Source organism: Myotis myotis, unplaced genomic scaffold (assembly GCF_014108235.1).
Source record: "Myotis myotis isolate mMyoMyo1 unplaced genomic scaffold, mMyoMyo1.p scaffold_m19_p_3, whole genome shotgun sequence".
NCBI classification, from domain to species: Eukaryota; Metazoa; Chordata; class Mammalia; order Chiroptera; family Vespertilionidae; genus Myotis; species Myotis myotis.
The window spans coordinates 150,773,594-150,785,596 of record NW_023416335.1 but is presented as its reverse complement, the minus strand read 5'-3'; the positions used below and the strand labels follow the sequence as shown (position 1 = coordinate 150,785,596).

Below are 12,003 nucleotides of genomic sequence, written 5' to 3'. Positions count from 1 at the left end.
CACAAACAACTAGAGATTAGGTCATTCTTAAAAATTCTGTTTATAAAAAAATTGGACCTCATAAAGAGGGTGAAAGGATAATAAAAACAAGCTGCAGAGCACATAGACTTTTTGTTGGGCTAGCACAGCTGATTTGTATTAGCTGAATGACCTCCTAGCCTTTAAGATTGTTAACTTAGAAAAATATTCCCTTAAAGCTGCAATATTCCTTTTCAAACCAAAAAACAAGACTCCTTCCACTTGAAGTCTTTGGATCCTTCTGCATTTTCTGGTGTACACTCTTGGACACTACAGAGTAGCAGAAATCTTATGTAATAATGTTGTCTCTTTTTTTCTGCAAATCTGAACTAGGCTTTTTTTTAATAGGATTTTTCCCCCCTAAGCATTACGTAACTACATGGCTTAATTTTTTTATTTAACCTGGACTAGTTTGGAGTAGTTATATGCACATTTTATTATATAGATTTGAAATATATTAGTAATGTTCAGATTTCCATATGTTTGGTCTGTTCTCATTATAGGACAAAAAGCCCTTGAAAGATTTATTAGAGAAATATATTTTAAGTAAATACATTCTGTAAGAAATAATGCTAACTTTATTTAATTTTTTAAATGCTCTGTTTGTTGTTTATCAGTGCCTTCGAAGGAGAATATACTCATCACAAAGATCCTGGAATATATAAATGTGTTGTCTGTGGAACTCCATTGTTCAAGTAAGTATGTTACAAACCTTTGGCTATGGACACATCACAGATGGCAACAAACTAGTTAGTGCTTGTTCATATTAGAGTCTTTACATTACTAGATTTTCATATTTCTGTTTCCCTCCCACAAAATAAAAGTAATTGTTGATTTTGCATCATTTGTATTTTTCAAACATCCAACATTAGCTTGTTCATTGTAGTAAACATGGTGCTTAGCAGAGCTATAAAAGATTTTTGTGAGTATAAAAATATTTCTCTATTTATTGAATTTTTCTATCAAGTAATGGCCCTACATTTACTTATTGGACCATAATGAAAGTTCTTCATGTGTATCCTTCAGGTAGAATAATATCCACCAAATTGATTATTCATATTTCTTCAGTGAAGGGCAATACCTGTATTTAAAGTAATATGGGAATTATAACAGATACTTGTACATATATAAGCAAATTGCATGACATGAGTTTAACAGTTTTTGCGTTGGTCCAAAATCTTTATTTTAAAGATCTCAATAGTTTACTATAAAATAGGCAGTGTATAGACTTTTCCACAAAAAAGTTAATTCAGACAGTGTATTCTGGAGATTATGAATTTTATTCAAGAAAGGAAAATTCTTACCAAAAATGTATTTATCTAGGAGGAAAAAATCCTAGAAGCCCCATGCTTCCTGTGGGATGTTGATTTGGGGGAATAAAAAGGCAGAAACCTTAATTGAGAGTAAATGTCATGTATTCAAAACAATTACAAATTTCTTAGGGGAAATGAACAAACAATAATTTAATATGTGTAGTATGTAAAACATATCTCTCAATAAATGTTTCCCTTTTAAAGCACTAATATTTACATTTTTTTTTAGAAATAACAGGAAACAGTCGTTTCTTTGAAAATTTTTTTTTTAAAGTTTCAAACCCTTCTTAGCTTGTATAAACCTTTTTGCACATTAGTGTTGGTTGAGAATCTGTTCTGATTTCTTAAGTATTTATTCTTCATGTTAAAAACCCAGCCCTTCAAATTGCCACCCATTTTCTCTCAGAAAACATACGTCCTTGTATTTCAACACCTCTAGTGTGTGTCATAATAGTTGATATAACACTTAAGATAGTTGCTGAGCCATGTTAAACTTGTTAATATCCTAAAAGGTAAAAATTTAGCCACATCCCCTTTGCTTTTTGTTTACGATTCTCCACCTCTTGTTTAATCATGTGATTCAATAAAGTAATGAATCTGAGGAAAACTTACTGTTTTAAATAAAAAGCAGAACCACTGTGAATGAAGGATTTAACCCATGTGAAATTTTGAGTCACAAAAACGAAAAGGAAGACCCTTATCCAAACATAGGTACTAGCGGGGGTCAGGAAGTTTCACATTTGATGGGCTAGTGCCTCTGTTTCCTTTAGCCTTCTTGGAAGGAAAGCTTTGATTTTCTAAGTTTTTATGGAATATGGTTTCATATTGTTATTCTACTTTTAAAAAATTGTCCTTATTTGGTTTCCTGTCCATTTTAGGGGGGAAATACCCCTGCGTTTCGCCTCTGCTGTAGAATGGTAGTTTATTGATTTAGTGTTACTATCTTCCTACTAGAGAACTTTCCAGGGACCACAGGGCATGGACAGTTTTGAGGGAACCAATTTTCTGGTCCTCAGCTTCTGTATGGACACTCTCCTGAAACTGATGTGTCTGAGACAGTCTCTGGTTGGCCACTTCTTCCTTACTATCTCCTTGATCATAATCAGCCTTCTCCCACTTCACAAAAGGTCTCGTACTATGATTTATTGTCCCAGGGTAATCTCTAAGGCATAAAGCAAAACAACAGCATTAATTCTGAAGGAGGAGCCCATGAAAGCAAGGAAAAAAATATTGAACTGGTAAAAAATTATTGACATATTATTTCATTGGCAAGGCTCAGTCTGCCCGCCTGCTTGTTTGCCCTTTTATCTCTCATTCTGTTGTCTGTCTGTCCATTTCCTACTAGTCTACTAGTACTTAAGTGGGATGGTTGTCGTGAGAACATGTATCAGCATATTTATATACTTATTAAGGTAGAAAAAAATGAAAGTCTTTTCTTGGAACAGATAATAAGCCTGATTTGGTTGGTAGATATAACAGATAGAACTGCCGTAGCAAATTAGGTTATATTGTGGCCTTCTCTCTTCATTATATATAGCTTTAAGATTTTGATTTTTTAAATATATTTTTATTGATTTCAGAGAGGAAGGGAGGAGAGAGAGATAGAAACATCAATGATGAGAGAGAATCATTGATCACCTGACTCCTGCATTCCCCCTACTGGGGATCGAGCCCATAACCTGGGCATGTGCCCTGACCGGGAATTGAACTGTGACCTCCTCGTTCATAGATTGATGCCTAACCACAGAGTGACACCTGCTGGGCAGCTCTAAGGTCTTGAGAAGAATATTTTAAGCATGTAGTTTATATATAGAACACCAGAAAATTCATCTTTTTCAATTGTTTAAAATTTATAAGATATTTTAGTTGTTACTCTAAAGTATAAGAGGAAGTATGTATCAATCAGCTCCAGTCTGGATACAGAAACCACACAGTAATCTGAACAGGAAGATTTGATATAAGGAATTATTACCTATAACAGAGGATTGTGATAATGAGGGATTGTCTAGTAAACTAGAAGTAAATAGAAATTTTAAGGAATACAGAAATAGCAATTAGAAGGACTATCCTAGGACTGATATACAGCCCAAGAAAAAGTTTTCCCTGCAAGCCCCACCTCTTATCTCCCTCTCCCTGAGGCTGAGATCTGGCCTGTTGGAGAGGGCATGGCTGCAGCTCACTAAATTGCAGAGAAGTCACTGTAGTGTCACGATAATGCAACTTTCCAGAAATCTGCCTTCTGGAATTTTCTGGAAATCTAACCTCTAGGGCAGCAATTGTCAACCTTTTTCATTGGTTTTTGGCACACATAAACTAATTACTAAAATTCTGTGGCATAACAAAAAAATACTATATATTTTGATAATCTGACAAAAAATAGGTATAATTTTGATTCATTCACACTGGATGGCTATTATTGTTGGCTATTGTCATTTTCTTATTTGACACTAGAGGCCCGATGCATGAAATTCATGCAAGAGTAGGCCTTCCTTCCCCTGGCTGCCGGCACCAGCTTCCCTCTGGCATCCAGAACCCGGGCTTCCCTCGCAGCCCTGGCTTTGTCTGGAAGGTTGTCCGGAAGGATGTCTGGTTTAATTAGCATACTACGCTTTTATTATTATAGAAGATTCTAAGGGAAAAGAGGTCAGTGCCCCTGACTAAATAGTCAGGTATTACATGTTTTAAAAATTCTTGCAGCACACCAGTTGAAAATCACTGGTCCAGTGAATCAATGGCATCACTATTGGATACCCTCTTTAGATAATTGGTTTTGTACTTTGAACACAGATTGTAGGAAACAGTTGAGTGGTGTGTGTGTGAAAACATGTGAAGTTTTGTTAGCAGGGAGTGAAGGAAGAAAATTAGGCAGAAAAGACTAAATAGCAGTACAATATGAGAAATAACAGTGGGAGAGAAACAGGAAATAAAAAGAAGAAAGAAAAGTGCTAAATTTGAAAATGCCTAATCATTAGCAATATGAAAAGGTTATTTTCCCAACTGCCATTACCATTATTTACACTCACTGCATGTGTGTGTGTGTGTGTGTGTGTGTGCGCGCATGCACGTGTGCATTCACACATTTGTATAATCCTCTTCATTTACTTGACTGATATATATAATACTTCCTTATAAAAAAGGCCATTCAATTATTCTTATTTCATTTTCGTACTTTGCCCTAAATACATTCCCACTCAACAATATACTGCTTTCTTACTGCTTTCCAAGTACAAGAACCTTATTCACAGACTGCTTCTAAACCTAATGTGTAATTTATTCCATGGTTCACATTTTCTTCACATTCACAAATTCTACCAGGCTAGTTTGTTTCTTATAAAGTACTACTGACTTTCAGTTAGTAAATTAACTGACAGAAGTAAGAATGTTCTCTCCTCTGGTTATTTGAACTTCTAAAATGTCATAAAATGAATTTATTGCACATCAGATAAACCAGAGAAGGCACTGGTGAAATAATTTAATTCAAAAAGTATATATGACCACTTATATTTTGCTTTGGCTGACACTTTGCCAGGTGTTGTGAAACAATCTATGAACTCTTTTCCCCTTAATGTACTTATAGTTTTGTTGGAGTGGTAAGAAAACACATAAACAGTTATAAATGTGGAAAGATGTTAGTGTCTACCCAAATGTGCCTGTTTGAAGAAATGCTTTCACATATCACAGGAGGGCATGTGATTGCATCAAAGCAGGGCCAGGTTTCATGAAGACAGTTCACCAGGCAGAGAGAAGGGTTTCATTTTTCCCAGGTAGGGGACACCTGATAGAGCATGCCATATGAGAAGAGGAATTGGAGATAGGATCAGAAGTGGATTTTTAAAGGAAATAGTTAGGAGACTGTCCAGTAGGAGTGAGGAGGTGAGTTATGTGGGGAGTAATGGGAGATATGGCTGGAGTGTTTAAGGGGACCTATTAAGGAAGCCAAAGAAGGATACCAAAGAAGGCATTTCAATTCTTACTTGAAATATTTTAAGTCTTGGCATCTTTTCCCCCAGGAAGCCCTACCCGAGCCTTCCAGGGTGGACTTTGTTGTCCCTCATCCCTGATCTCATAGTTCCTTGTATGCCATTCCACCTTTGTGCATACAAGGCGCTCCCTCCCTTCCACTCTCTGACTTTGTGTTGTAATTACATGACTTTGTGTTTTAATTATCTGTTTATGGGCCTGTCTGCCCACTAATAAGTGAACTCCACAATGCAATGACGTGTCTTAGCCATGCTTGTCTCTACTCCCTGGCTTATCATAATCACTAAATATTTGTTTGATCAGATGTATGTCAGAATATTGTCAGACAGATTGTGGAGATATTTTTGAATAAGATAGTAGCATGATGAAAATGGGAAGTAAGCCATAACAGTGTATAAGACATATTTCTGTGGGTGAAAAGAGAAGCAAATAGGGGTGTAGCAGCCTCAATAGGAACTTTTTTCTTTGTTAGCTGATAAGCCTTAATATTATTCAATATTGTTCATGTGTAATTAGCTCCTGATAACTTTAAGACTTTGAGGAACCACATAGGATAGTTTTATTCTGTATACACTTACTTGCCAAACCTGCACTGAATTAATGACTCATTTAAATAGGTTCACTAATGATGATGATAATAATAATTCTATATAATAAAAGGTTAATATGTAAATCGACCAAACGGCAGAATGACCGGTTACTATGATGTGCACTGACCACCAGGGAGCTGACCCCTGGTGGTCAGTGTGCTCCCACAGGGGGAGCACTGCTCAGCTAGAAGCCAGGCTCATGGCTGGTGAGTGCAGCGGAGTGGCAGGAGCCTCTCCCGCCTCCATGGCATCGCTAAGGATGTCCGACTGCCAGCTTAAGCCATCAGTCAGACATCCCCCAGGGGCTCCTGACTGTGAGAGGGTGTAGGGCAGGCTGAGGGACACCCCAAGTGCACGAATTTTGTGCACTGGGCTTCTAGTAAGAAAAATAATAATGCAAGAGCTAATACTTACATAGCACTTACCAGATGCTAGGCATGGTTCTAAGTGCTTTATATGCATTAAGTCTTTTTTTTTTTTTAAAATATATTTTATTGATTTTTTACAGAGAGGAAGGGACAGGGATAGAGAGTTAGAAACATCGATGAGAGGGAAACATCAATCAGCTGCCTCCTGAACGCCCCCTACTGGGGATGTGCCTGCAACCAAGGTACATGCCCTTGACTGGAATCGAACCTGGGACCCCTCAGTCCGCAGGCCGACGCTCTATCCACTGAGCCAAACCGGTGCTGGCTGCATTAAGTCTTTTAATCTTCACAACAACACATTTTATAGATGAAGAAACTGAGAGAGGATAAGTACCATGTGAAGATCACATGCCAGTATACAAATGGATATAGAATAATGTAGTAACACTCAGCCTTTTAGAAAAGATGAAAGCTAAAGAATCTTAGGAAAATAAAGTTTTAATATTTTACTTTGCTCATTCTAGTCTGGTTATTTTGCTCAGCACAATGGGAACAAATGGAACACACACACTCAATTCCTTAAAAAATCTGAGTTTGTCATAGTACTTAAGTGGAAAATTGAAGACCATTCTAATATAGGAAGGGCTGAACCAAAAGTAAACAGATCCCTCATGGCAGATGATCCAGAAGGACTCAGCTTCCGGCTGTTTGTTATCCTTAGGGAAGCTCCTTGGGATCCTGACAGGAAGGAAGGAACCAATGTTAAGTAAGCTGTAGGCCTTTTAACATCTGTGAGGTAGGGCAGCAGCTGGATTCATGGGCAGGATTCTAGTTTTTGAAACTAAAGGTAATTTTTTTATTTTCACTTATTGTTTTCCCATTACATTTTCTCAAGTAGCTGTATTCCAAATTTTTACCACTTATTTTGTTGTTATTAATCCTCACTTAAAAATATTTTTCCATTGATTTTTAGGGAGACTGGTAGGGAGGGAGACAGAGAGAAACATCGATGTGAGAGAGACACATTGATTGGTTGCCTCCTGCATGTGCCCTGACCAGGGCTAGGAATTAAGCCTCCAATGTGCTCTTGACTGGAATCAAACCCAGGACTCTTCAGTCCATGGGCTGATGCTCTATCCACTGAGCCAAACTAGCCAGGGCTAAAATTTTTACCACTTAAAAAATTTTATTTTTCTGAGAAGATTGAGGCCAACTGACATGAGCTATCTTAAATGTCTTTTCTCCTGTCTTAAATTTTCTTTGTATCTTAATTTTCATCAAACAATCAGAACACCCATGTACAGGCTGAAAGCAACTGGTGGAAACAGTTGAATATTAGCCCAGATGTGTGACCTCAGATTCATCACCTATAAGATGGGGAAAATAAAACCAAACAGGTGTAAGAACTAAATGCAGAAAAATTCATAGTATATGGTAGGTATTCTACAAATGTTAAATTCAAGTGGCCTGACTAAGTTTTAGGAACATGTCATACTATCACAACAGCCTAAGAAATTCCTTATAATGTGAGAAAGTGCAGGCTTTATTAGAGAGAGACTGTCTGTTAATAGTATATATTAGTGTGATGAGTCACTGCGCCAGCTGTGTTGCTATATTTCAGATGGAACGCTGCTGCAAAACTATTCACACATGCTACATTTCACATGAGCCTCCTGTGCAATTTTATTCTAGGCTACTAGAAAATTTAAGCCGTTTTTCAACTCTTTAAGAACATAAGCCCTTTCACTGAAGAAATTCCAGTTCAGTGCCACACACAATTTACTCAACTGTGCTATTCAGTGTATGTTACTCCATTTACCACTAAAGGAGACTTTCAACATAATCTTTTCCCCTTCTGATATAATGGTGTGTGTGTGTGTGTGTGTGTGTGTGTGTGTGTGTGTGTGTGTACGTGTGTGTATGTGTGTGTTTGGGAGGGCAAAGGGAAAATGTAAAAGCAGGGAGGGGAGAGTGGAGTGAGGCAAGAGAGATAGTTTTCTATTCTTACTCCATTCAAATCCCATTTTTCAACCCCTTTAAACTCTATCCCTATGATATTTAGTATAAACCATCCCAGTCACTATGGAATTCTACCAGGGAGAGAAATATGAACTTAATTTCAAGGTTTCTTTTTATGGAACTCTAGTTGGAAATTACTCATAATTCCAGCAAATGTTTCTTAATCTTTAACAAAATGCATTTAACTTGAGTTTAAAAGATTTGAATTGCCCTTCACCTCATTCTAAATCCTTTAACAAAGTAAGCTTTCCAGTACAATAAAACCATTCTGTAATGAACTGTATTTCTGAGTAGTGGCTTAAACTTTTGTTATATCTAAATATCTCATATTATTTTGAAGAGAACATAAAATGGACTTCTCTCATCCCATTGACTCTTACTGCCTTGTCCCTGCACACAGAGATTTACAGGAAAAGTATCTGTAACAGAGGGAGTTACTTCTCTATATTCATTTCCTCTGTAAGCTCAGGGAAAGACCACAGCTAGATTGAAAGAAAAATACTTCTTGGAGTCACTGGCAAAGATAAGGAGCAAAAAACATTGTGAATGCCTGATTTGTCAAACTACCAGGAACATAAAGCTTAAATAGCATAAAAGCATAGCATAAAATAAAGAACAACTCCATTTTAAGAAATCAGAAAACTATGGCAAGGCATGATTCAAAGTTTAACAATATGCAAAAATTATTATAACTGCATTATTCTATTGTAAAGTTATATACACATACACATGGAAAAATCGAAGCAATACTTATACATAACATTTCTGGATAGCTGAAAGTGTGAGCATGAGTGTGTGTATGTATGAATGTATATTTTGGGGGAAGAAAAGTGAGGAAAGGATAATCTTGCCTTATATTATCTAAATCACAATTCTGTTTCTTCAGTAAATTTTCCAAAAGTACACAGAAATAGCTTATATATTTTTTAGTGAATTAGGATGGATAGTTGGAATAAGCTGGGAAACACCATAGGCAAAGGTTTTATTTATAATTCATGTAAATTTATCTTGTTTGTGTAATCAGAAAATTCACAAATCAGAAAATTCATGAATATTTCACTTCACAGACTTTGTAGCAACTTAAAGCCAGTTTATAAAAAAATAATGTATAACTTTTAGCAATTACTTCTGAGGTAATCCACAAAGCTGTTCTTCTTGTAAGTAAATAATTATTTTTTTTCAAAATCTGATCTCTTATTCAATAAGAATTGCATAAATTTTCATTCATTGTATCTTATACATGGGTAAGTGATCCATCACATACCATTATAAAGGAAAGTGGGGAAGCCATCCAGAGGACCAAGTGGAAGCACCGTGCTGGGAAGACCAGCATGCACTTGCTGCTTAACCAGAGCAAGTTACTTACACCTCCCATCTCATTATTCTCATCTGTGAAATGGTGAGAATAATGGCAGCTCCTTCTAACTCATAGAACTGCAGCTGTATCATGTGAAATAATGGCATAAACATGCTGTAAAAGATATAAAGGTATTATATGATGTAAGATTTGTAAAAACTGCAGCTTTAAGTACATTTGTATGGTAAAGCATAAACAGCATGAAAATCTGAAGTTCTCAAAATTAATGTTGACTCCAACATTAGCACATGTTTTATAATATACTAGTGACCCGGTGCACGAAATTTGTGCACATTAAAAGGGGATTAATTAGAATAAATGTTTTAATATTGCTATTAGCCCTTTCTTTATAATAGAAGTGTCAGAGATGAAAATTAGTAAAATGTATATGAAAACCTTCCTCCTGTCAGAGTCTGGGGCATGCCGTGGTACCCAAAGTCAAGTCCTCACCTACCCGCGGCACCTCAAAATCGCGTGAGACCCACACCCAGCCAGCCCCAACCCCATTGGGTGAGATCCAGACCCAGCTGGCCCCAACCTTGTCAAGCCCTGCTGGGCCGGGGGTGCAGCCTCAGGTCCCCTGGCCCAGTGACAGGCAGGGGACACAGCCTCAGATTCCCTGGCCCGGTGCTGGGCAGGGGGCACAGCCTCAGTTCCCCATCAAGCCCTGCTGGGTGGGAGGTGCAGCCTCAGGTCCCCCAGTGCACCCTTAGGCTCCCGGCCCAGCGCCAGGGCGGGGGCAGGCTGAGGTCCCTCAGCCTGGTGCCAGGGCGGGCAGTGTGGCCTGAGGTCCCCCATCAAGCCCCGCCGGGCTGGGGGCACGGCCTGAGGTCCCCTAGCCCTGGCCGAGGCGGGGGTGTGCCTTGAGGTTTCCTGTCAAGCCATGCCAGGTAAGGGACGTGGGCTGAGGTCACTCGGCCAGGCACCAGGGTGGGGGGCACCGCCTGAGATTCCCCATCAAGCCCCACCAAGTGGGGGGCGCTGCCTCAGGGCCCCCGTCAAGCCCTGCCTGGCGGGGGGGTGCACCTTGAGGTCCCCTGTCAAGCCCCGCCAGGTGGGGGGCGCAGCCTGAGGTCCCCTGCCCCAGCCCAGCACCACGCAACCTCAGGTCCCTGCTGATTGCTCATTAAGGCTTGTTACAGGAACTTGGCCTCTGCTGTGGGTGCAGCCATCTTGTGTTACGGAAACCCTGCCTCAGCTTGGGCGCTGCCATCTTTGTGATGGCGTGATGGTCAGTTTGAATATTCCCTCTTTATTAGATAGGATTGTGTGACTCAGTGATCTCTCATTTAAAATACTTTCAGTTTCTGATGAATAATTTTTAAAAATTGAGTCTGGATTCTAAATTTCCCAAATAATGTAACTTAGATTAGTAACTGAGAGTTTTAATACATTAGTTATTTGCAAGTCTATAAACTTCTTGAGAGAATAGTCATGTCTTAAGATTTTTTTTTTATACATTTAGTATGAATTTTTATTATTATTTATTTATTTATTTATTTATTTATTTTTTATTGCTTAAAGTATTACAAAAAGTATTACATATGTCTCCTTTTTTTTCCTCCCCGCCCTTGACAATCCCCTGGCCTCCCCTACCCCCCAGTGTCTTATGTCCATTGGTTATGCTTATATGCATGCATACAAGTCCTTTGGTTGATCTCTTACCCACCCCCCTCCTGCCCTCCCGTCCTCCCCGGCCTTCCTGGTGTAGTTTGACAGTCTGTTCGAGTCAGCTCTGCCTCTGTATCTATTTTTGTTCATAAGTTTATAATGGTCTTTATTATCCAGAAATGAGTGACATCATGTGGTATTTTTCCTTCATTGACTGGCTTATTTCACTTAGCATAATGCTCTCCAGTTCCATCCATGCTGTTGCAAATGGTAAGAGTTCCTTCTTTTTTATAGCAGCATAGTATTCCATCGTGTAGATGTACCACAGTTTTCTAATCCATTCATCTACAGATGGGCACTTAGGCTGTTTCCAGATCTTAGCTATGGTGAATTGTGCTGCTATGAACATAGGGGTGCATATATCCTTTCTGATTGGTGTTTCTGGTTACCTGGGATATATTCCTAGAAGTGGGATCACAGGGTCAAATGGGAGTTCCATTTGTAGTTTTTTGAGGAAACTCCATACTGTCTTTCATAGTGGCTGTACCAGTCTGCATTCCCACCAGCAGTGCACAAGTGTTCCTTTTTCTCCACATCCTCTCCAGCACTTGTCGTTTGTTGATTTGTTGATGATAGCCAGTCTGACAGGTGTGAGATGGTACCTCATTGTTGTTTTGATTTGCATCTCTCGGATGATTAGTGACTTTGAGCATGTTTTCATATGTCTCTTGGCTTTCTGAATGTCC

The 12,003-nt window shown here is 38.6% G+C and overlaps 1 protein-coding gene across 3 annotated transcripts in view; it reads left to right on the top strand.

Moving 5' to 3' along the window:
- The window catches only part of MSRB3 (methionine sulfoxide reductase B3), a 186,955-nt gene that overhangs the window by 69,910 nt on the left and 105,042 nt on the right, over positions 1 to 12,003 (top strand). For all 3 annotated transcript variants that reach the window (XM_036297359.1, XM_036297357.1, XM_036297358.1), the window contains one exon: positions 636 to 713. In XM_036297359.1, the coding sequence (XP_036153252.1) occupies positions 636 to 713 (78 nt within the window). The remainder of the gene's footprint in view (positions 1 to 635; positions 714 to 12,003) is intronic.